The sequence below is a fragment of the Serinus canaria genome, chromosome 3 (genome assembly GCF_022539315.1).
Source record: "Serinus canaria isolate serCan28SL12 chromosome 3, serCan2020, whole genome shotgun sequence".
Classification (NCBI taxonomy): Eukaryota; Metazoa; Chordata; class Aves; order Passeriformes; family Fringillidae; genus Serinus; species Serinus canaria.
Window position 1 is genome coordinate 33,528,135 of NC_066316.1, and position 26,603 is coordinate 33,554,737.

The 26,603-nt window shown below is 34.9% G+C and overlaps 1 protein-coding gene across 1 annotated transcript in view; it reads right to left on the reverse strand.

Moving 5' to 3' along the window:
- TTC27 (tetratricopeptide repeat domain 27) overlaps window positions 1–26,603 on the reverse strand; it is a 112,496-nt gene that overhangs the window by 71,639 nt on the left and 14,254 nt on the right. Inside the window, exons 4-9 of the mRNA XM_030235907.2 lie at window positions 24,381–24,521; window positions 21,722–21,824; window positions 19,264–19,428; window positions 15,116–15,252; window positions 12,372–12,484; window positions 8,437–8,503 (exon numbers count right to left, since the gene is read on the reverse strand). Coding sequence (XP_030091767.1) covers window positions 8,437–8,503; window positions 12,372–12,484; window positions 15,116–15,252; window positions 19,264–19,428; window positions 21,722–21,824; window positions 24,381–24,521 — 726 coding nt within the window. The remainder of the gene's footprint in view (window positions 1–8,436; window positions 8,504–12,371; window positions 12,485–15,115; window positions 15,253–19,263; window positions 19,429–21,721; window positions 21,825–24,380; window positions 24,522–26,603) is intronic.

Sequence of the window (26,603 nt, forward strand, 5' to 3'; positions counted from 1 at the left end):
ATTTTGGGACAATGGAAAAAAAAAGTCATGCAGAAATGGGGTAAGGTAGTTTTATTACTTATCAATTTTGTATTATATTTTTCCCAAAGTAGCTAGAATAGAACAGCTGTAACTGACTGCATCCAAAAGAACCAAGAAAACAGGACAGTGACATTTTACTGATGACAAAAGAATCAATGAGTATCAGACTTGCACATTTCAGACATCTTGGGAAGGATTGCAATATTTCATGACTGCAATCAAAGACTTTGACATTGTAACCAAACCTATCTTAAAATGTATTAAGTCACAAAAATATGTTATTTGTTCTAAATTTATTCTTTAACATAGACTATAAAGATTGTTTGGTGAACTGATATGAAAAATGTTCTACTTCCAGTTGAAACATAGACATGATATAATCAGAGAAAATTAAACTCAAGTTGTTTATACACTAGCAAACAAGAATTCAACCACCTTTATTTTTTTCAGATCCTATGAAACAAGCAAGATTAGAGTAATATTTGAAGTATTGGGTTAGGAAGAAAAACAAATTAAGGATGGGGATGATATTTAGGTAGGTAGAGAAGATGAGGGCAAGACATTATAATAGCTATATATATTTTTAAGAATAATTCTTCCTCATACAGTAGTAAAACAGTAAAAAATTTACTTTGAAAAAAGGGAGGATTGGATTTATGCCTTGGATTTACGCCCTCTCCAGCAAAACAGTCACTAAATATAATGAATTATATAGAGAATGTAAGTCACTAAAGAAAGTGACTTCTAGTACTGATGAGATGTGAACTGATCATCATAACATCACCCAAAAAGGGGTTACTAAGCATCAGACAGAACAGTGAGAATGTCTTATTTCCTTCAGGTGATACCTCAGACAGCATTCTGTTGAATAGGGGGTTTAATTTCACCTTTTTGTTGCAATGAAAATTTTCTTGCTGAGGTAAATAATAATAGTTATAACTGGTGAAGGACATGAGAGGGGGAAGAGAAGCCTGGGACATGTCAACTGGCTGTCAGAGAGGCAGCTAGAAAAAATAAGTGAGCTGCTGGATAGATAAAGGAGGAGGGGAAGAAGAAAGGGCTGCTGTGGGAAAAAATGTTATTAATTGTCATCAAATTTGTCTGCTTAACTTCTCAAACCCTTAGACGGGCAAAAAAAATCAATTAATATTTAAACATGATTTTCATGTTCTTTTACCAGTGCAGTTACAGTGAGTCCACTAAAATCTATTGCTTGAGTAATTCTGTACTGATTATACAAAAGAGCACACCATGCTAGAAAGGAAAGGCTATCCCAAATTTCTTGCTCAGAAAGGCACACAATAAATCAGGAATCATCTCTTGCAAGATATAATTCAAGCAGAGCTGTGGATCCCACGGACTGAAGGAAGAATGCAGACCACAGAGGAGAACAAAGTTGAAAGGGATAAAAGTGTCAATTATGCTGAAATCTGATACTTTGTAAAATAAACCAACTTCAGACAGACTGTTACTTAATCCCAGTTTTGGAATGGAATGCAAGCTTCACCCCCGCCCTGCAACACATGTACTACAGCACCCAGTTACTTTACCCTGAAACATTTAAATGCAGCAAACATAACTGACAACAGCAGGCCAGTCTCCTACCCACAAAACACTGCACACCCAAGTACCAGATACTTTGTGAACAAGCTTCCAAGAGATCCAGTGGAGTCTTTGCACACGCAGCAGAAAGAGGCAGTTTCTCTTTTGCTACGCTCAATCTGATTTCCCAGTGCTGTGAGATGGGCCAGAAGGCATACATGCACTAAATTAGCAAGTGTTTAGATCCTGACATTCCTGTAAAATGATTCAGACTTTTGTATAAAGTATTTAAAAAAAAAAAAAGAAAAAAAAAGAAAGGAAAAAAAAAGAAAAGAAAAGAATAGACTAGCTTTGAATTCATTTACTTAAAAAAGTCTCACCAGTAACTAGCAAGGCTTTGCTGAGAGAAAGCCTTTGCAGTGCTATAATCTTGTAACCAACAGAGGCTATTCAAAATGGGCAACACAGCTTAGAAAAGAAGTGAAAGAAACTTTTTATAAAGCCACAAAAGTTACAGCAGTAGAGACACATGGCACTCTTAATGAGCTTTTCAATACTCTTGCCGCATATAAAACATAAAAAAACTGCAGCCATTTTCTCAGCAGAGAAAAATGCACTGCTTTTATTTAAGCTATATAAACAACTTCTCTTTAGAAACCAAATTGGCATGATAGTTTTATAGAGTTTTGATAGGAAGGCTTAGCATTAAAAATATCGTATGCCGTGATCTGATTGCTCCCTAGTTCCACATTAATACCGCAAATGCCATAGAAAAGATGAGAAAAACAAAGCATTTCCATTTCCACCTTCCCCTCCCTCCTCCCAAAGCGCCCTTCTATAGTGAAAAGCAGAAAAAGTATTCATATATGCATATTCATACACACACACTCAATAAAATGCGCACTGTAATCCTTCACTGTGATTTTCAAAGGTACAATACAACATCAGCTTTTATTACACTCAATAAATGCCCACCTCTGGAAAAAAAATATCCAACCATTCTAAAATTCCTTAGTAAAAACGGTCTCTTATGGAAGCAGTAGCTCTACATTGAGGAAAAACATTGCCATCTGGTCTATCATTGGAATACTTAGTATTCCTTGGATTTGCAGGCTCCTTCCACATTCTCCAAGTCCTCCATCAGACCTCAGTATCCCTCTCAGTATCAGAGGAACAACTTCAGCATGATACATTGTTTTTCTTAGAAGGTGGTAAATAACTTCAGTACTGTAGTCCAAGCAAGATGCAAGTTATTACCCTGGGTTTTTTCCCTCTTTAAAAAGCTATCCTCACCTGTTCAAAATATCCACAGAGAGAAGAATTGCCAGAGCTTCCTTTTCCCTCTTTCACCACTTGATAAAAAAAAAAAAAAAACCCACTGTTCAGCTCTCCATAAATCCTGAGAAGCCTCAGAATTTTAAGAAACCAAAGCAACTAAATTTTCATGGTTCAGTTTCTCTTCCTTCTCATCTTTCACGGGTTCCAAAGGATACAAATACAGGTCTAAGATTTGGGATGCACAAAGCAAGACTTCTCCTTCACAGTTGCTGGTTACTTTCTCTTCTCAGTCCCCTACAGGTTAATACTGTTGCTGCCACTCAATGTCCCTTGATCATAATACACTAATAAGGGAAAAAATATTCTCCCACACTGGGCTAAGTGCTCATCACATTTACCACAAAAACCATTTCTCCTGGACTGTTCAAGGGCTTCGACAGATGGAATGGGTAATTTTAAGGACCAGCTGCAGCTCCTTAATCTTGGATATTTGTTGGACTGTCACATTAGATTACGAAACATTGTTTTCCCAGTGTGTAAACTATATGCTATAGTATAAGCTTTCTATGAAGCTCCAAGAACTTGCATTGCAGAGTCTAATCTTATTAGCTTGTTTTTTAAAAGAAAATATTTTTCTCTTTTGCAAGAGAAAAATGCAACAACACCCAGTATTTAATATTTTCTCTATTTCTCTGCAAGAACTGCATAATATTAAAATTATAACAAAGGAATATTTATTGGTTCTTAAATAGATGTTTCATGAGTTCCTGGAACTTTTTTACATATCAGAAATATCTTACAGTCCCCGGTTGTAAAACTTATGTTCACATCAAAAACATCTTTATGAAGCCTTAAATATAATCTTGATTTTTTTTTAATATCATGCACACTTACATAGCACTGTTGTTCATTTCATGTCCTCTCTGGTATACTGTCTGACCTGCATTACCTATTTGAAATAATGCAAACAACCAATATTTAACTGAAATTATTTTAAGGCTTAATTTTCCTCATTTCCTAAAAGAATTTTTTTTTCTAAAAAAGTATTTTGGCCACTGATTTACAGCTCAGTGATGTACTTATGTAATTCTAGGGAAAAACTGCTGACCAACAGAAAACGCAGCAGAACATCACCATTGTATTTTCACAGTAAAAATAATCCACTTAAAATAAAGAACATAATGAAGCACATTTAAGCATTGGAAAACTAATTTGGGGACCTGGGAGTAAACTAAGGTACAAAATCTCAATGTAAAAGCAGCGCTGATTTAGTTCTTTGGTTTCTTGCATTGTCTATTTCCTACATCCTACACAGAAAGCTCCAGCGAAAAATTTTAATAAAAGGAAGAAGCCAGTAATTCTACTAGAGAAGCACTGAGTCTCACTACTGCTTTACTGTCCCACCATCCCTCTCTTAAAATGGCTTTTGAATACAATATTCAGTTAGGTAATCAGAAACTTCACCAACTACATAACTGTGTCTCTGAAGTGGTTTGTGTGATATTTGATTGCTAAAATATATCTTAGCTTTCTTAGAAGACCAAGTGCTTATCATAATAGAATTAATTTTAAAAATGCATAGCTGATACCCTAAACTATTAAGTGTGAAAAAATAATATTTATTCCCCCTCAAAATAAATGTTTTATTTTGTGTTTAGTCTTACGCTAAAATGTAGAATGCAAGCTGCATTACTTCTCATGTAAAGATTCTGTATCAACAACTGTACTATAAGGAGAAAAAAAATCTAGGGCATCTAATTTTAACTTCTGGATTATGAAAGTTGAAGTATTATACTGATGGGTTGAGATTTGCCTAGAACATGTCAAAATTTAAGTCCAAATTCTTGTTACAAGAGCTGCTATCCCAAGCAATGAGACTACATACACCCTCACAAGTTGCTTCAAAAATGAGCAACACTGAAAGCAATTCTTTTTTACAAAAGACAGTGCTTTTAGGACAACAACTATTTCCAAGTGACTCCAGTAAATCAAAAGCAGCAATCCTTTGTAGTTGACTGCAGTTACCAAGCAGTGAATTGACAGCATTATTTTTAGCATTACAAGTTATGTTGTTTAATAGATATAGATACAGATACAGATATTGATATATAGATATCTCTTCCAGATCCAGTAATTTCCAACTTGTACACATATAAAAGGGAGTCTAGAATGTCAGGTTTCCAAACTGCAACTTGTACAAGGCAGGATAACATCATCTACTTAAGATCTATTTGATCATCCTTTCCCTCTTGTACTACCTAGATCTTAATTCTGTCTGCTTGAGAGAAATTTCATGTCACATGCACTTATTTTGCAGTGCCCAGAGCAAGAGGATCTCTTGGTGATACACTGGTCAATTAAAAATGCCTTGTAATTTTTCAAGTTTCCTAAGATAACTTCAAATGCCTGGCTTTTCTGAGGAAACATGAGTTTCAGTAGATATCAGATGAATGCATGACAACCATCTAACCAGCCTGCAGATTTAGGAATCCACATGTAGGCTGAGAAGATGCCTGCTCACACACACACACAGAGCAGTTTGATGCTAAAGAAATTACTAGAGCAGCATTGATACAGTGCTCATTTGCCTGTTTTGGCAGTGCCAAAGCTGGGTAAATACCTTAAATACAAGTGATAACAGGTATAGTGCCATTTAATTTCCTCAGCTAGCAGACACTGTAGGAACCAAGGCTTGAGTTAACACACCAAGGCTGTGTTAACATGGACACAGAACATCCCTACTGCCAGGGAACAAAGGGATGGATTTGCCTCAATGACTCAGATCTGAGACACAGAAGAGCTCAGAGATTTCATCATGAAATTCTGCAGTGACTATTCACAATTTTGGGCTCAGATGCAAGAGCCACAAAAGGTACATTTACTGAAAAGAACTCATATAAGCTAATACCTGATTCCTGCTTTTGGCTCCCAGGAAAAGATCTGGGATGGTGTTATTACAAATCATACTTGTTCTTTTTGTGTCTTAGAAACATAGGTCAAGATTAAAAGAGAAAATAATTCTAAGATTCAATTGTGTCCCTACATCCAATTAATGGAAACATCAGGGAAAACCTGAAAAGAAACATTAGGTAAAAGTTTAAAAGAACATTATTCTGATACCGAGAATTATTACTCTTCGGTAAATTACTATTTCCTCCAATATTTAGACTACCAGCTACTCCTGTATGTCACTGCTGTTGACTGAATTTTTCATTACTGGTAAGATCAACATTTCTATTCATCTACTGCCATAGATCCTTCTTTTTTGCTACTCTGAGCACAAAGTGATAGGGAAGCCTACACAGATCTCTCTGCTGTTTCTCTGGAGATCTAACCTGATCATGGCTGCTGACCTTACAAGTGTGAAGCATGCCAGAGCTGACTTAGCAACTCTATAAAAATATAAGTAAGTAAATAAACGGAAACATAAGCTCCCCGAAATAATTGCAATAAAATAATTAAAGAGTAAGTTAATCAGCTGTCCTGTGATTTTTGAGGGATCGGCCACTAGATGGCAGAAAAATGCAGTCTCATTTTCCCATCACGATGAAGAATTCACTCAACAGATCTCTTACACCTGCTCTAACAGGTTATCTGTCAAAGCAATGTCAGATAAAGGATGACAGGAACACTGATTATCTCTTCCCTAGTGCACAACCTACCTTGACTTTTTCTACTCTGCTGGAAAACTTTAAAAATATTTAAAGTATATACTTGCTTTATTCTGGAAGTAGTCCACTATAGGAGTAGGGTCAATTTTGTTAAAGATCACTCCATTTAATATAAAAATGATAGAATATGGAGAAGCTATCTCAAGATTCAGGTATATAATGGCTGGTTTTCCACCCAATAACGATGTGAACAATAATGGTAGCGAGGAGGCTTAAGCAAGGCGTATACAAGAACAGTTCATGGAGTTTGGAAATAAAATATGTGAAGCAAAACTCCAAGTTTTCACAGAAAACCCTACTTCTATAGTTTTAAATACTGTTTTAACATTTTTTTAACAACAAAAATGGCAGGGTTTGTCTTAACGAAATTACATGCATGTCTTAAAGCTTCATACATTTGTAGCAACATTACTTCTAGGGGGAAAACTGTATTGTAATAGTTTCACCATTCTTGAAAAAAGCTTACAGTACTCAGTCCACCAGTTTGGTGTCACTCCTACAGGCTTCTTTTGTGTGTACATTTCCTTACTTTATATGTTTATTATTTCTGTAATCTTTTGTTCCCCTTTAATGGTCATTATTCTTTAATATTCTTATATTTAATATACTTCAATTACTACAAGAGGAGAGCAGACAGTATCATTTTTTCTACAGTTCAACTTTTTCCTGCTATATATGTTCCTACCTTTTGGGAAAAAAACAAAAACAAAAACAAAACAAAGCATACCAAACCCAGAAGAAATTTGTAGTTCAAAACAAAATACTTCAGAAATTATATAATTAAGAATTACAGCACTACAATCACTGTACAAACAAAGAGAAAACCTACAAAACCCAAACTGTTTTACAGTAATTCACTGAATTCCCTCATGCATCCCCTCTTACACATATTGTACTAGCAGAGGGACCTAAACAAACAGTACTTCTAAACCAACCTATTTTACATTTATATAGTAAGATTAGGATTATCTTTTTTCACAGATAGATCCTCCTTTTACAAAAAACCCTCAGCCAAACATTACCACAGTTAACCTCAGATTACTGTCCTTCATCTTTTCACATAACTACAACAGTCAGTTGTAAGATTCTAGCTCAAGTGAAATCCAAGGGGTTTTTGCTGACATCCCATAATTTACTTTTTCAGATGACACTACTACAGCAATACAGTCTCTTAATACAAGGCTTAGGTAGGAGAGCAAGTCCCCTTTCCTGCACCCAAACTTAAGTCTACAATTGTGGAAAGTAAGCAAAAAAGACAACACAATGACAAGTCTTTTCTCCTGTATCTTCCCATCTAAACTGATGTTGAAAACCCCACTAAAGCAGAAAAGATCAGGGCAGAAACAAATTGTGTCGTAAGTAAAAAAAATAATAAAAAATAATTACATAAAAAATACTGAGAATTTCAAAGCTTCACTGGAAGTTACAGATTTGTTCTGCAGCAAATCAGCCACTGAATTGGGAAGAAACATGTCTAAGCAGAACATCTGATACAGACTGAATAAATCTGACAGAAAAAAGCCAAAACTGCTTTAGAACTCTTCTTAAACACTGTTTAAAGAAAAGCACCTTCAACACTAATGTCACAAAAAGAGTTTGCTGTACAATTATTTAGTCACATATTATGCTATAATTCATATAGGGAATAAAACTTAAAACACATGGAAATGTTTTGTATGTTCTCTGAGGTGAAAATAAATTTTTAGATGTTAAGTTTTCCCTGCATGATGATGGCTGAGAATAATGTTAAAATTCAGCATAGTTTAATTTCTTGAAATAAGAAAAAATGAATGAAACATCTGACTACTAACACAAATTTGGTTTACAAACAGTTTCCTGATTAGGGTGATTGACAGATTATTGCTTGGTACTTAAATATTAAGTGAAAAAAATCTTAATATTAAGTGCCAGGTAAGTTACTTACTGAAGTAAAAGCCAGAAGTTCCTCTTCAGTTAACTTGTGTATTGGATTATTCTTTTGGAAGTCTATACTGTAAAGAGAAAAGAAAAATAAAACAATGCTGATTTCATCTTTAGAATAACATTATTCAGAGCACATTTTTCAAACTTGCAGAAATCTGAAGGACATTCTGGAAATGACAAATGGGAGTATGCTTTGTGCAGAAAATGACCTAGAACAAACAGAAATAAAGAACTGTTTAGGGGACTAAGATATTTTATTAAGTACCTTCCCAACATCATTGTCAAGTGAAATGTCTTACTCGGTTTAAGCTTATGGGAATAACAATTTCACTTATCCTAAAAAAAGTTTAAAATCTATTGTTTTGAGTTAAAATCCTATAACTAACTGCATGCAGATTCTACAAATCAAAAAAGTACTAATGCTAAAGTAGTGCCAAAGGGTAATCTCAGACAAACACCCTCCTAGTCACTCAAAATACATGACCACAGGAGTCCATCTCTCACTAACCAGCATTACCATTACCTTGAACTATTCACAGGGGTGAATCAGAAGAAAACACAGAGGTGAGAATTAAAATTATTTTATTCAGAGCTGGATACGCTTACAGAGATGATAAAAAAAAATCTGGCTTACAACTCTGTTTGGGTGAATGTTTTCCTTATACAACAGCTCCCCAACATTTACAAACATACTACAAGAGATATCACCAAACTGCACAAAAACCAACAAAAGCTTTAATTCAAGCTCCCTGCTAAAACCAAAGATACCAAGTGAAAATATTGCCCAAATTGTACCACAGATGATGGATTGTGACCAAACCCATATAATGGCTATAAACATAAGCCCAAACTTACCACACTAAGTTGTGCAGCAGGCTTCATATTCTAGGCTAAAATTGCAAAGGTACTTATTGTGATAATAGCTTACAGACTGAGATTACTCTCTCTACAAACCTTGGGAGATTACTTTACCTGGTTATTCAGGCATGATTTCTTCTACTTAAATGCACACAGACTACTCACAACAATTTCTAGAAGGTGGCTTGAGAGCTCTTCCAGCTCTTCTTCCTGCAACCTCTCCAGACAGATTGTTACCTAGTCTGTCCCCCTAACTTCCCATGATGGAGGTTCCACACACACTTCATACCATTTATGCTGATGTTTCATATCTATCTCAATGGTTTTTCCCTGCCTTGTGAAAATCTTCATGCAAACAGGAAAGTCATAAAGAATTTCACTGCTTCAGTTAAACATTTTTCGATATCTAATGCCAGCTGGTAGCAGACAGACTTCTAGTCAACTGGACGTAGTCAACTCCAGTCAACTGACTTCAGGTAAACAACAGCAAGTTTCTCTGTTCATGGGGAGAGGGAGACAACCAAAGAAAAAGAGGAAAAAAAGGCAGCAAGAAAAGTTCAAGGATTATACCAACTCAACAGCAGTTAGGCAACTAGAATGTTAAATGACATGACCATAGTCCTTGAAAAGCACAGGTAAACCAAGGGGCAGTTAAATTGTAACAAAAGTAGAACTTATTTTTCATCATCCTAAAAATAAATTGGTTCAAGCAGGAAGGATTATTCCTCTTCTTATTCTAGATCCATTTTTGTCACAGCTTTTTGAAGCTCACAGATGCAACTCTTCCAGATAAAAACAGTGCTAAAATAGATCTCTGATTTCCATTTCTGCCACATTAATTTACAAAGCCTGAAGACAAGTATGTGCAGAAATGTAAACCTTGAAAGACAGGAGAACAACTAAATTGTTTTAATTATTTTTCCGTACTGAATCAAGTCAAATTTAAAGCTATAATTTGAATCTGAATCTAGAGTAGAACTGTACCTTAGTTTTAAGCATTACTAATGACTGTGTTAGTTCTTGTCAGACTACTTTGTGAAAATTTAATTTCTATGACCTGTATTTGTTCTAGTTTCAAGGACAGATAAACCAGTTCATTCCAAAGAATTTAATGAGTTGAAATCTGAGTGGAATTTAGGATCTACTGTGTAAGATGTATGATGAGGGATCTTTTCATAACAATATGAAGAGAAGTCACTAATCATCACATCATTCAGTTTAGCAAGCTGTTTTCTCACCGCTCTTGCATCTTAAGGAGTTTATTGAAATAAAAGAGGGAAAGAAAACAATGAGAAACAGACATTCTTTAGACAGATTAAACAGAACCTCGGAGTAAGATGCACTGTGCAGCAGAAAAAGGTACTTTCTGTAAAACAGCAAAAGCTAATTGTCGGTAGCTTACGACCAATTCCTAAATCTGATTAATCAGGTCTACCTTGACAGCCTAAAGGATAAAGTATCCAGCTTAACTAATGAGTTACAAACTTTGGTATTTAATGACCCATATTTGAAACAGTGGAATTAATAGCAATCAAAGCATCACTTTCTGGATTGTGACTACATACTTGTTTCAAAAACTGATTTTGAAAGATGAAGAACGTTAAAGAACATTGCTAAAGCTATTAAAAATGAAACCATTTACAGGAATTCTAAAGCTAACTTATTAATTATTAAATGAAGCATTTACCCTCCAGAACTGCATGCCTCATGCATTAAAGCACAGAACCTGCTATACAAGAAGGCTTGAGAAGAATGTTTTGCTTAAAAGCCAATGCTAAATGCTTTAACATATCTATGCTTCCTCACAAACTGACATACCAAGAGCTAGTATGGACACCAAGGGTGCAGCCAGCAATCCAAACCTAAAGTCTACTCTGTTACAGGAAGAATTCTCAAAGCTGGCATCCTATTACAACACCGTTTCTGCAACATGGCCAGATCCCCAATCTTGTCTCCATCTCTGACTGAGATTGCTTCAGTCGCTTAATGCTACCCCACCCACTAAATGGCATTTATCATTCCTATAGGGAAGCAACACTGAATTTGGTTTGGTTGGTAGTCTTTAGTTTTGTCTTGCCAATCACAACTGGCAGTCAATATGGTTCCTATCCACTGCTCAGAACATTATAATGATGGTTTCAAACTCAAACACTGTGATCAAGAAACCTACTGTGTAGCCAGCCAATGTAAAACTCACATTGTACCCTCAAAAAAAAAAAAAAAAAAAAAAAGCGGTAAGCGGTAAGTAAATTAAAATTTCCTTCAGAAGGGAGGGAACAGGAAGGATTATATAATCTGAACGTAAAACAATACTGCATTAAAAAGTGAGCCCTCATGAAAATGGTCCTCAGGAAGGGACAGGCTTTGCCTTGACTTGAGTCAGAGTGTGGAAGACTAAAAGTGAGCGGGCTAAGAACTTTGACAGTCTTTGATGGTAAACACTGCACCAAAGTCACTGACTGAATATATTATACTTCTACATGCCATAACTTCTGATCCTCAGACCTCAAGCCTGCCTTTTGTTCTCCTATGCTATTTACAAAACCCATGTAGCATATAACTTCAAAAGGGGGAAAATAAAACCCCAAGGTTCAGAATCACAAGGACTTTATACTATAGCTTTTAACTAGCAAAAGACAGTGAATTTATACAAGTATTCCCATTTCAGTGAATGGTAGGGCATTTGCTTGATGGTTGATCCTCACAGAAGATGCCCACTGCAGAATCTGAAATATGTTTTCAAAATCTACTGAAGTGCTATCACTGTATGGTAGCCAATGCCAGTTGATATTTGAAATGTAATCAACCTGAAGCAAAAAGAATATAAAGCTTTTTAAAGATAAAACAACAATATCGCTATTAATGAAATATTGCTGAAATTCTGAACTGGACACTAAAGCTCCCTGTGAGAGAACTGAAAATGTTATCCATCTACAATGCATATCTTTTAGCCTTTTAGCCAGACTATATAATAGTTAAAAAAGTCCCATCAACTCACCATTTCATTATTTCATTGTAACAATGATTCATGCAGTTGTTTCTTTGGGTTTTTTTTAAAGTAACCATAAACCAACTTACCATATTCCAAGGATTACAGCAAGCTCTTCTGCACACAAATCAGGCACCTGGTACTGATCAGCATCTGCTAATTTTATCTCATTAAGCACTGTGTCATCATTTAAATCATAATTCTGTTGGAAGAAAAAAAGAATATTTTAAAATAGACAGAATTATGCCTTCAAAATATGAAAAAAATAGACTTGTTTGAAAATGGATAATACTACCATTAAAGAATGATATAATGGAAAGTAATTTACCATTATGATAGAATAACTAAATAATAAAACCAGTACAAGGAATTATCACCCAAAACATTTCTCCTACAAATATACTGTTTCTTATGGATGAGGAACAGCATTCAGAGCAACTCTAAGGTTAGCTAATATCAATTTTCTATTTAAATAAGCCTGAAGGCAGCTTCCCTTTCCAAACTGTTGCTCACAGAATTATCAACAAGTTCATTCTCTATTATATACACACAGACAACTGCAACAGATTGATGTTATGGCCATTAATGTGGATTTTCAGGCTAGCCACCTTGGACATCTGGGAATTTAAGGCTATCTCTTTTAAGTATCAGTAAAACCCACCTTCATAAGCCATGATTTCTGGCAGTAAAGGTAAATTAAAAAAACCCTAGAGATTGGGAAGACCTCACTGAGCCAGCACATTCTGAAAACCTTTGCTCCTGGACAACTACTTGTGATTTTCCATAAAATCTGATCCAGAACACTTTCTATTTAAAGACTCTTTAGTTTTACAAAAAAACCATACTACCTGTATTTCGCTGTCTATCATTTAACTAACTTGAAGAAGAAAATAATATAATCTATGTCTGAAAAGTGCAAATTACCATGTTCATAGAATCTGTGTTTGTTTGAAAACAATGAAATATTTCCTTGGCTGCAAGCAAAGAGGAAGTAGCTGTAATACTACTTCTTCCCTTGAAAAACAAACCCAAAGCAAAACAACTGGTCCTGAAACCAATTATCATACTACTGGTTTTTAGCTACCAGTAGTAGTTTTTACAAACTATTAAAAACAGATAATGGATTTATATTAACAGTTTTTCAAATTTCCTATTAATTTCCCTTCAGTGTCCCACTAGTAACTGTTTCTCATTCATATCTTCCGTTGGCGAGATCAAAATAAAGGTCCACAGAAGAACAAAGGACAAACAGGAATGCTTTGAAGTGAGTTATATGTATTCATCAACACTATTTAATCACTACATAAATGAAAGGAAATTGTGATTTGACAGAGAATATGAAGAAAATAAGTTTTTATTTTAAGAGGATAAGGAAGATATTCACAGTTTTAAAGTCAAATTTATTACCATCATTTTCTTCTCTTACTGTATTAGACTATATAAGGATTATCTACCACTTCCAGTGGAAAATTATTTTAGAACTAGAATAATAATACTTCATCAGGTGTAACATAAATTACAATTTCCTCCCTCAGGCCTAAATAATTTTAAAAATCTAAGTTGTATAAATGGTACTAATTACTTTAGCTTCACTGCGAATATTGATCAACTGAACTCAACTGCAACCGTATGCCAAAGCTTTAAAGCGTGACTTCCATTCCTAGATATAAAAAGACCTTCCTCAAAACATAAAAACAGCTCTGAATTGTTTAAAACTGATCAAACTATTTTAACATACCCCTTCATATCAATAGTCCCTATGCATCACCTCAAGCCTGAGGCTTTCCTTTCACAGCAACCAACCTGGGAGCAAATACTTCAGAAATTTGTGAGTAACTGGGAAAAAACACTCAAACAATATCCCAGTTAGGAACTCTGAGAACAATGCATCCTATCATTTAGGTAAGTTGTAATTGAAGTCTATAACTAAGTGTGACATTCACCAGGCAGCCTCCCCTGAGCTCTCACAATCCTATAAGGGGTTGCCATATGTAGTTCTGCCATTAGCCTAAGTTGTCAAACGTGTAGTCAACCTTGTTTCATCAAATCAAATGCAACACCAAGGATGTGGTAATGGGCAAACAAGAAAAATCTAGATTAGTCTCTAAGATATTTATGCATTCAATTTAGAAATAGAGAAGTATTGACAATTTTCTTTGCTTAAGATCCCTGCTTGACCTGGAAGTCTACCAAGGCACAATATTTTTTAATAAAGGCTTTCCTACTTGAAGTATAAACTTGGGACCATAATGGCTCAATTAATCTCTGGCTTCTTTAGCAAGTTCAAATAAATTTAAATCTCCTTATGGGGGAAAAATGCCATCCTAAATCAATACAATGGTTCTCAAGCAATTTATAATTCAAGTCATCATGCACACCCTTAAGATCAGTAGGACCAGCTCACATAATTCATGCCACAGGAATAAGAAGAGCAATTTCCTATCTTTGCACTGTAACTGAACACGTCTGTCAGTCCACAGGAATCTGAAATTCTGTGATGCCTTGCAGGCTACTTTGAAAATCTGCCTCTCACCTGTTTTCCTAGCTCCATCATTCTTAGTCACTAAAAATTAATGCATGAACTGTAGAAGATCATATTTGCAAACATGCTCTTAGTTGAGTAGCCACATCTGTCTTGCAGACATTCATATGTTGTTTTACCCCATGTCCTTTAATACTAGGCAAACTACTGAGCCACAGTTCTTTCATGAACTTTCAAAAACCCCAGCTAAGTTTCTCTAGGCACAACACACTTTTCCCTAGTAGACACCCAACAAAAGCCTCACAAGATTTTCATTTTAAGAAATTAAAACAATTCTTCTCAGATACATACTATTGTCAAGCTTTCTAGAGGTGTTGCAGCTGGACTTAGTTCACTGTGAGGAAGGAAGAATCCATCTGTTCTTTGGACATCCAAAATAAGCTGTGCAACGTATTTTTCCTGAAATCGTGTTCTCTTCCCCAAAGCACCTACAGAAAATATGTTTATATTAATGAACACTAAAAACCAGCTATCTAATAGAATACTAGAGAGTTACTACCAAAAAAACCCCAGACAAAATAGAGAACTACATGGAGAATTAACCTACGAAATTTAGTAGCGGTTAGCCTCTGCTTGATGTCTTTGCAGTGTTCTCACTGCCAGCAAACATACAAAGTAATACACATTACAAACACACAAACACAGCTATACAGGTCTTGCAAAGCTGATTTTAATTAAATTCCCCATAACCCAGCATTTTGAAAACTCATAATCATCAAGTTTCATCACTTCCCTGCTTATTTCCAAGCAATAAACCAGAAACAATTGTTCAATTCGCCTGCTAGAAGTCTGTGACTACATGGAGATATTTATGCAAATGAAAATCCCATAATTGAAATGAAAAGGCCATCATTTTAAATATTTCAAATCTTCATCTGAAGAGTTAGATCCTTTGAAGAAGGATCACAGACATGATATTACCAGAATATGGCATGTAAGACACCGTAAAAGAAATATTGGGAGTGAATGAAACAGCAAACCAGGGAAGGCTCTATAATGAATTAACCAATATTCAGAATGCACAATGTGAAACCCCACTCAGTGTTGCTTCTTCAGTTCCTTATTGGAACCACTGACAATTTTTATTAGTTTTTAAAGGAGTAATTGACACTGATACTAAACTGTAAGGAAAAACACATCTGTTCCTCTTCTGTTAGCAACTTGCTTGCAAAATGCAGAGAAAGAAAAGAGTAATTTCAGGACAGTAACTTAAAATAATAGAATTTTAGCTCCTAACCAGAGCCAAAATGGAGGTAAAAATTACTCTATAAAATTTGAAGGTTTGCTTGTTCATTATTACTGTGATACAATGCTCAGACAGTTTAAAATGGAGGAATGAGAGCTAATTCACTGCTAGCAATCCATCTGCTGCTATTGCAGGATCAATCAAGATGAAATAAAGTCCTTATTTTTGTGATAATTTTGAAAAATTTTCAGTATATAAAATCTTTGAGGTCAAGATGATTGACTGCTCATGTGGAAAAGGCCTGAAGATGAGGCTATGGTCCATAACCCTCATCCAGCAGAGGGACTGAAATAGCAGTCACACACTTTTCTTCCTGAAAGTGGAAAGAGATGAGTAGGGAAGCCAGAAATTAAACTGATTTCTCCTTTTCTGCCAATTGCCCCTTTTAGTGGAAAAGCCCTGTTAAGAGTTTATAAAGAAATGAAAAAGTTTCTAAAAATATCACTTTGAAAAATCACACAGCACACTGCAGAGACACACAGACCGAAATGATTCATACTAATTTTACACACTGCCATTCAAGTCTCTATTTTAATATTCCTTGAAAATCACTATGTTGCAATTTACTTCTTGTTATGTATTACTGCCTAAACAGCTGAAGGAAACACTTGCAAACTTATTCTGGATACCAATAAAATTGCTTACTAACACTCAGAAACTGGGATTTGTTTATGCTCTCACACCTACCACCCCATTTTTTAAACCTAAGAATTCCTTGCTATTACAGGCACAAAACACTGGTTTTTACTTGAAAAATATGTACCACATGTGTTAAAGCTGAGAAAAAAAATTGGTTGGTTTATACCACTACCACCATGGCAGTGTTCAAGGCCAGCTGGATAACGCCATGAGAAACTTTCTGTACTGACAAGGGTCCCTGTCCTTGATATTTAAGGTCCTTTTCAACCCTTCATATTCTATGGTATATCCTCTTACAAAGTAAAAGGAATCTAAACAGAAACTTCACTTTCTCTTTCATATTACATGTTCCCAGAGATGTGTTACTGGGTATGAAAAGAATTAACAGATCTCAGAGTTCAGCATTATTAATCTAGATCTAGATCTGTTGATCTTAAATTTATTTTGTATTACTACTCTTCACTTCACTAAATTTATATGCAAGAAGGATATTGGAAATTGTTTGTAGAGTTATTGATTGTTATGACTCACTGTAAGGAGCATAATGATTCTCTTCAATAAAAGATGAACACTATACATATTTGGATTAAGGAGACTTTAAAAACTTACACAAACCAAGTATGATTTATTCACATATTACTGAAATAACTTTGGAAAATATTGATCCTAAAAACTCTGTAGTAAGAATAATATATATTTCCATGCTGTAATACAATACTCAGCTAGTAAGGATTACAACCATTAATGCACATAAACCTCTCCAAATCCTTTCCTAAAAAGGAAATCCCTCCCAAAAGCCTTAAAAATGTCTTTGCTAGAGATTGGATTTTTACATTAAACCAAAGTCTTTTTCGATGATGCAACATTCCTCCCATTTAGCCCAAACACGCATGTCAAATCAATTTGTCTAGAATGCCAACAATTCCCACATGTTCAGTTCAGTTCATTTGCCTTCAGGTTAGACATAACTATGTTAATAGATTTATGGAGATAAACCACAGAACATTTAGGAGTTTCACAACATTTTTCCAAGATACTGTATCACCACAATCTTTCTCTGGGACTATCATAACCTCTTGGTAAAGTAATAAAAAATATAAATAATTCCACTGCATCCAATCTTTTTTTTTTCCTTCTCCAAACAAGAAGGTTTTTTCTAAATTAGGTTTAAGGAAATTATTAATCCAAATCTGAAGATCTCCTTTAAAGGAAAAAAAACCCCAACATGAAGACTGTCTCTTTGATTTTATTTATTCTGAGTTAATTGCATTTTTATAGCTAGAGTATCATCATAGCTAGTGATGTTTTCAATAAAAAAAACAAGAAAATTTTTGACTCATTTAAAAAAAAGTACTTTATAATACCAAGCTCGCAAAAAATGCCACACTTGGAACACACCACATGCACAGATTTTGTTGCATACAGGAAAAAGAGCATAGGATCAATTGAAATGTATAGAATCCTTCAGATATAAACTATTTTGTTTTATTTCCATTACACAACCTTAAAAGTAAGCTTTTAAAACCTTTGAATAAATGAGCACGGACTTCTATATAATTTCTGAGAGTTTGTGTTTCTGTGCATTTTTATTTGGGTTTTTTGTGTGTTTTAGGTTTGGGGTTTTTTGTTTTTTTTTTTTTTTTTTTTTTTTTTTTTGCTGGTGGCTTGGGGTTTTTTAAGTTAAATTATTTAAATGATTCATGGTATAAATAGGATTAGCTGCAGGTCCAACATAGATATGAAGGAGCATGAGCCTTGTGACATACAGTGATAATAATAAGTAAGGAAGCTGCAAGTTTCAGTTCCTTATCACTTTCCACTAGTAAGTCTACAAGAAAAAACTAGAAAAAGATTTTTTGTATTTCTACTCAGGTACAATCATAAGCTCTCACAAAGAAAAGGTATGATTTTATGTCATTTTGATTGCCTAGCAGGACCAGCTAGATCACAGATCAATATCTATACATGGAAGGTTTTAAGTGCAGCACTCTGATTTTCTTGACACCAAAGAATACATTCTGAAAGGATAAAGTCTCCATAGTGATTGACTCCTTGTGACTTCTGCTCATCAGAAATTTAACTTCCCTACTTATTTTCCATGATGATACCAGTCCTGGGAGTGACTTCTAAAAGCTATTTACACAGAGCAGATCTAGGCTAGCGGCACAAAAGGTGAAAGATTGCATCAAATCATCTTGCAGACACCTTTATAAGTGTCTCCAGACAAACAAAACAAAACAAAAAATATTCATCATGACACCAGCAGATGCAACTAGACATAGAATTTGACATGAAACACTAGGAAAGACGCTTATAATACCCCTTATATTCCTCAAATAACCATTCAGGAATGATTTTTTAAACCAGATGTCCTAATTCTCTTCCAAGCAATACTAATCCTTGGAAGACAAGTAAGACCTAATTCTTACTAAAAGATCAAGCTTTTTCAAAGTACAGTTATTTATTCCCCGGATATGTCACAAAAAAACCCAACAAGCCATAGGTTAGTTTGGTCCAATCAATCATCCTCTTAGACTTTACAAGCAAAACTTACCTGTAAGATTAATCTGCAGTTTTGTTATGTCTTTAGCCATATTGAAACAGTGCTTAGCTTTTTTATATTCATAGTAAAACAAAAATGTATAGGCAGACTCAAGATGGAACTGAACTGCTAAGTGCCAGCTTTCACCACCTGTGAACAAAGCTTCTGCTTCTGTCACTGCAAATTAAGAAAAAGAAAAGAGATGAGAATGCAGTTCAGGAGAATGGTATTTTAAAAATACCATTTTAGCAATATACCATGAGAGAAAGTCTGTTGCTCTTTACACCTTCACACATTTAAAAATTCACTAACAATGTACTGAAGATATATGTGATTTAAAGCATTTTTCAAGTTTTTATCTAAGGATTATTACCAGAAAAAAGAAAAGTCCAATCTTTGCTTATATTTAACAGCAAAGTTGAAGTGGGAAATATCACCTCTGCAGAAAAAAAACAATTCTAATTGTATTGGACCTTGTAAACAACATAAAAATCAAAATATTGAGCTAATACCCACCCCTTAAGTACAAAGCTTCTAATTAAAGTTTCAACAGCAGATCAAGCATTGAATGGTGGCTTAGGATTTGTAAGACATTTTCTGTTTGGCTGGTTTTTGTGTGTTGAGTTTTTGTCTGTTTCTTTTGTAAATAATTATTGACTTCCTGAGTTATAAAGATCATGTTCTATATCTGAACTGGAAAAAATACCTCTGTGAACAGATCTGAAGTCTTTAGGAAAGAACACTTGAATTTTTTCACTCAGCATAAAAGCATTTGTATTTGTTATATATTTAAGTTCTATTGAAGTACAGTAAGTTACAAGAGAATATTCCTGCAAATACAGACATTAAGTTGAAAATTATTCATCTGATTAGTCTTAAATGGAAGTGGGCTTTGTGCTTCATGCTTTATTACTGCATTTTGCAAAAATATTTAGGTAATAAGAATTCCAAAAAAGCTTACAGCATCACAGTACTTGAAAAGGACGTGTTAACCAGTTATAGCACTGAGGTTGCTTCTTAATGGATGCTTAATTTTTCAAATAAGTTTTATTAATGGTGTTAAAAAGTCTTACTACAAAATACAGTATTATCAAGGATTTTTAAACACTTTTTAAAAATTTTTTGATTTTTTTTTTTAAACTTAGAGATTGGCAGTCAAATCTAGCACAAAGAGATTTTGCTGTTTAAACCTCCTAGGATTTTTTTTTTGTTTGTACTTGTTAATCCTTCAAACCTTTCACTTAATATAGAAAGCTGCTAAGTGTGAATATAGTTTTAACACAGCTTTTTTAATTCACTAAATCAAAATTTGCATAGATAAATCCTGCCTAGTAACAGCCTTTTCAAAGATGAGATTTAAATTTTTTTTAAAAACCCACAAACTAGTAATTTAAAAATATTACTCCAAGCCTACAAAATACTGGGTATGCAAGTACAAGTAGAAACCACACAAAACCTCAACTTTTGAATGGAGTGACACAATATAATTTCAAAGGAAAAAGAAATCAAGTTATATTATTTAATTGTGCATTACAACTAGACTTTCCACAGCTAGCAAGTTTCAGTGAACTGAATACAAGATTACTTGTGCTAAAGCCATAGGGTGAGCTCAAGTGGCACACTGAGAAGCAGTCTTAGCACTGCCTAAATACCATCTACTCACAGTGCTTGATAGGTTTAGGCACTTTGAGACTTTAAGGACCTTTGAGGAAAGCTTCACATCATTACTAGTACTGATGTAGTGGCCCAGAAGCACAGATGTCCCAAATTTATGACATCCTTCTGGCATCCCATACCATGTTTGGCACATGGCCAAAAGAATGGGAAACTGCACCAAGTCCCATTGGTTTTGCAAAATGGCTGCTTCAGAACAGCAGGGAATCCTTGCAGCTGTGTTCTATTCAGGTGATGATACTGACCTAACACTTGAGAAAAATGTAATTTCTCCTGAATTTGAAGGTCTTTTTCTCTAGTAACTAACACAAAGTTTTCTTGAGAACTTGATATGGACAAGCAAGTGGGTTATTCAAGCCCTACCCAAAGACAAAAAAAGGCTTAAAAGTATTTATTTTATGGAATATGAAGGTACTTGTTTGAAATACCAGTAGCTTCAGTGAGAAAGTAAACTAACTGGTAAGAGGCACCAGGCAGCAGAATCTATCAGAAAGAAACTCACTAAATATTCAGGTGTATTTTACATCATCTACCTCTGAGAACCATATTCAAGAGTCTCAAAACAAGTCACTGTCAAAAAACCTTTGTCTACAATGATATTTTCATCTGAGAAGCTGAAAAATGGCATGTGCCTTACAAGTCCATATCAACTTAAGTGAACTTCTGTTCCCTCTCTAGTCATTGCAGTTACCTAGAGTAGCTGCAGTTACCAACAGTTATGACTACAAATTCCCCTCCTCTGTGATATCTTAAAAAAGATGCTGCAAGCCAATAATATAAGTAATTAGAAATATACCTTGTTTTATACAGGCCTGGGCAAGAGTAAATAGCTCAGGTGATCTCTCCTCCAACAACTGCTGGTGAATATTTACACATCTCAGAGTCCACCAAGGTAAAGTCTGAAAGAAAATATGGATACTTCAAGTTCAAAACAATTATAGACCTTTAAGAAAATAAAAGAAAAAGGAAAGTGGTTTTAAAATACAGATTTTGTGGTCTATTCAATTCTAGTTTCTAAAAACTACAAACCTGTCTAAAACAGCTGCTTTATTATAAAAAAACCCATAACTTAGCATAAAGATGAACATATCCAGGCAGTTCTACAGTGCTCCAAGGGTTTTATGGATTTTCCCTCTATTAATTTCTCTAACTGCTCTTTGAACCCTGCAAATCTTTAGTATCACCATCTGGTAAGAAATGCTGTGAACAGCAGAAAAAAGGCTTGCATACACTTATTTTGGAGCAGCCACTTGCTACTTTGATTTCATAGCTCCTAACTCTTGCAACAGAAAAGGACCAAAATAAAACCAAAACCCCAAATCCTACTTATCTTCTTTTGTGTCACATAGATTATTTTAATAGAAAGCCATGATCTCATTCTTCAGCAATCTTCCTGAAGAGTCCTAAACTATTTAGTCACTGTTTGTATGGAAGCCATTCAGTATTTCTGATAATCCACTGTCATCCTTCTATGCATTTTTTCCTGTTCTGTTTGACCTTTTTTTATTTCTTCAGGTGGCAGCATAAACAAGCCTGAGAGAGGCAGAATAGGAGCAGAATTGCTCTTGAGAACACATTACAATCACAATTGATAGTTCTAATGTCTGTATGTTGAACTTCAGAAGGGCAAAGATGTTACTGAACTAAGCAATCACTCCACAGCAGGCAGAGCTGAACCACAGCCCAGGAAATACCTGATTTTAGAAAGCTTTGTACACAAAGCATGAATTTCCCACAGTCTCTTAACCTCTTCTCTAGTTGCAATAAGAGAAAATGCATAGATAAATTAATTTCAATACTCTTGTCTCAAAATTATACTTAAGATTATAATCTGTGAATGTACAGCACATCTCTACAGAGGCTTTAATGATAGCTATTTATTCTTGTGCTGCTAGCACACCAATCATTTTCTATGAAACACAGATTGTCTTAGAGGCACCCATCTTCTGAACTTTTTACGCAGGTATGCTTCAGACTGACCTAAGGGTTGTGCAGTATTCAAGAACAAACATCTAAACTAATTATATAGAGCTGATTCTAATGTCCTTAGAAAGGAACTATCAAAAAGAATAATAGTATCTATTTCCAAGAGCAATGAAAGATGACTTTTGATATCAAGCTGGACAGAATAAAGCACACAAACAGGCTTCATGAAAGAGGTCAGATCCCAACATTTCATCATTTATTTAGAAACCTAAAGGCAATTTAAGTAACAAGTTTCAAATTACTTGAGTTTAGCTTTATACAATGAAGTATTAATTTTCCCCCACAATGGAGTATACAGTGTATCGATACAATGTCCTGAGGCCTTATGCTTACCACTTAGAAATTATAGAATCAGTGAGAATATATTTTTAAAGTTTTAGACAAACCAGCTGAGCTGTGTACAATATTCTATTGGCAATGTTTTTTGGGAGTCAAGTTGAAAACTTGCAAATTATTTTTAAGCATTTACTCTTACATGTAAAGTAGCATACAGGGCTTTATTAATGCTTTAGATAATACATTTTGAAACCTGTTGATTAAAGTAGTTCCTATCAGTTGTTGCCTTTGAACTACTATTCAAACTTAATGTAGACAAAAATAATTGAACCTCAACCCTGTAGAATAAAGCTTCCCATTATGTCATTCTTAGGGGAGGCATCAGGGGAATTTTCTATACCAGGTACATTTTCTGTTTATCTGACTGACCCAGTTGCTGAAATTCAGCAGCACTCATCTGTGAATAAGAGGGAAAACGATGGAAGAACTTGGCTTCCAGAAATGCAGTACAGCCAACATCTCCCACACAGTTTAATTCATCACTCATACAAAGACCCAGCTGGGAATGGATGTTGTCAGCCAAGCATAAAGAGAGGCCATGTGGCATTTTGATCTCCAGCCAAATTCTGTTCAACTGGAATTCAATAAAGAGAAGTTGCTGCTGTTAAAAGTCCCCCACTTCCAGAGAGCCCTGCTACCAACTAGGCTGCTGCCGAACTACAAGGGAGGTACAGAGCCTCTAAGAGGTGCTTCATCATGTCTGCTTGTTTTGAACACACATACACAACAGAGATTTAGAGTTAGAATTCATACAGTAATGGTTAAGAGTATCCAAAAGCTTGTTTAAAAGAGTATAGGACATGTAAGCTGCATTACTGGGCATTCCCAGCGACACCCTGACAAATAATATCATCAAGTATGTGTCTTGATAAAGGTGGCTGTATTAAAATTTCTAGTTTTTCCAGCTAATGAAGACATCTTTCCTCTCTTTTGGGGAAGACAGTGAGTAAATACCTTATCTTTAAGAAGATACTAGTGATTAATTGCAATCACTTTGTCCTAACTGTTTCTTAGAGGGAAGAACCTCAGAACTACAGGGAATGAAACAGAAGTCAGAATGATTCAATGAGGTACAAAGAACGAGAACTAATTAAGCAGTAGCTGGTAGTCATAGTCATTAGTCACATACTTACCTGGAGAGATGTGAGTTTGTGACTTGAATTCACAAGGATTATCCTGGCTATAAGCAGCAAAATAGGATGAGAAGTCAAGGTATAGACTGATTCACCATCTAGAACCAGCATCTTCAGAATAGCTGCATGCAGCATTTTTGGCTAAAAGAAGGGGAAAACAAACACAATTTTCAGGAAACTTAAGTTTATTGAAAAATAATGTAATATAGAACAGAAAAAAAGGCTATTAAAGTATTTAGGGAAAATGTCCGCTCAAAACATAAAGAAAACCCAAAAAGCAAAACCAAAACAAAACCTAAAAGTCTGTCTCTAAGAGTCTCGGCCTTTTACCAAATAATGGTAAATTCTGCACTGTTTCTTGCTGTTCTGATACAGAGCATCAACATCATCTGCAGGACACTGATTTCCTCCCACCTGAAATGCACGTGTCATCCAGTCAACTAACCCCAAACACATTTCAATAATATAATCATTCCTGTAATTTAAGGGGAAAAGCTTGGTAAATTCATGCCATTCAATTTGCAATCACAGAAACAAAACAATTTTATAATTGAATTAATCCTACAACACTGAAACACTCTAGATATTCCTGCAGTGTTGTCAGTATATGTTATCATTTTCTTTCCCCATGGGGAGCTTCCTGTTGGAATGGCATCAGAGCAGCAATATCAGAGCCCTTATTCCCTTTGTCTGATAAATAAAAACCTCTCTCTGCTTTGGATGCATTCCTGTATGATGTTCTCTATAGTAACTTTCACTTAATGGCCATGAGGTAGCTCTCCAGGGACTCTCTCAGTGGTGATTGTCATCTGACAGTCGCCTATTCTCCCCTGCCTTTTAACACAATGAAAGCATTTGAGCAGTTTATCTTCAGACTCAGGGAGATGTCCATTTATCAATCTATTCTTGGTTCTCATATGACAGATTTCCTTAATGAACAAAAAAATAAGCTTTTAGTTTTCAATTGGTATAAAAGGGGCAGGAAAGGGGAATGGAAAGGAGAAAGCAGAACAGAAGGTTAACCAACAGCTTGCATTGAAGTCACTTACCTGAGAAAGATTCTGAATCAGTCTACACAACCAAGGTATAAGTTACTTGAGTCATATTTCAGCTTTTTAAACGAAACAAATAACATGATTCCTGAGTTATTTGAAATTCTTTTCAATACCTGTATCAACAGGTTATATCAAAGACAAAAATTGTTAAGCTATATGAATCTCCAACATCACTTTTTAATAACAGAGTCATCTTTAAGTTTATTCTGTTAAGTTTACACTGATTTACTATGGGGTTTTTTAGTTTGCATTAGCATTGAAAATACTTTTACTTTGTAGACAATGATTTGGGACAAAGGGGAATTCCTGTATGACATCACTGCAGTCATTTCAATCCCACTGTGGAAAATGATCATCACAACAGTCAGACTAACCACTTGAGAAAAAAAGAAAGAAACTGCCAACTGGAAATATACCAGATCTGTTGCACCTCTGGCCATTCAGAAAGGAATAACCTTATCAACATCTGTAAACTTGAGAGGGGAAAGTCATCAATCAGTACTTCTAAAGACTAATTTTTCAAATACACACACGCATACACACACACATAATGGGACACTCAAAGTTTTCAGTTTAATGTCAACTTTTTCCTATCTTCATGTTTTTGATTCTTTCTATAATCAAAGTAGACACACTTAAAATATTCAACGGGAAAGCAAAGGAGATTTGTTAAAAAACCTTTTTCAGAAACAGCCTGGCAATGCTAGAGTTATCTGTACTTGTTTAAGCACTGTAGTAACAAATTAATCTCAAATTCACATTTCAAGTCCTTTCACCACAAAACGCAGTCCTGCTAATGTAACATTAACAAAGAATGAGGGAGGAAGAAGGGAAAGTTGAGATGACATATTACAGCCTTGAAAATAAGCCAAGTCCCAGAGCCAAAGAAATGCTATCTTCTATTTTAACAAATCCATGTCCTTTTTCATGAAATAAATCCCATCCTGAAAAGCAGACATCCTTTACCTTTACCTGAGAAAGTTTAAACCAACATTCATTTTTCCAGCCTATGCTCTAAGACTGCATTATCCATGCAGAATTCACTGCCCCGAGGTAATCTTTAAAGTGAGAGAATAGCTACAAGTAAAAACATGTTTAAGGTGCTATGGCTTTAAGGACAGCAAAGTTAAGAATAGAAGTCCACCAAAATCTCTAAAACATGGCTAAG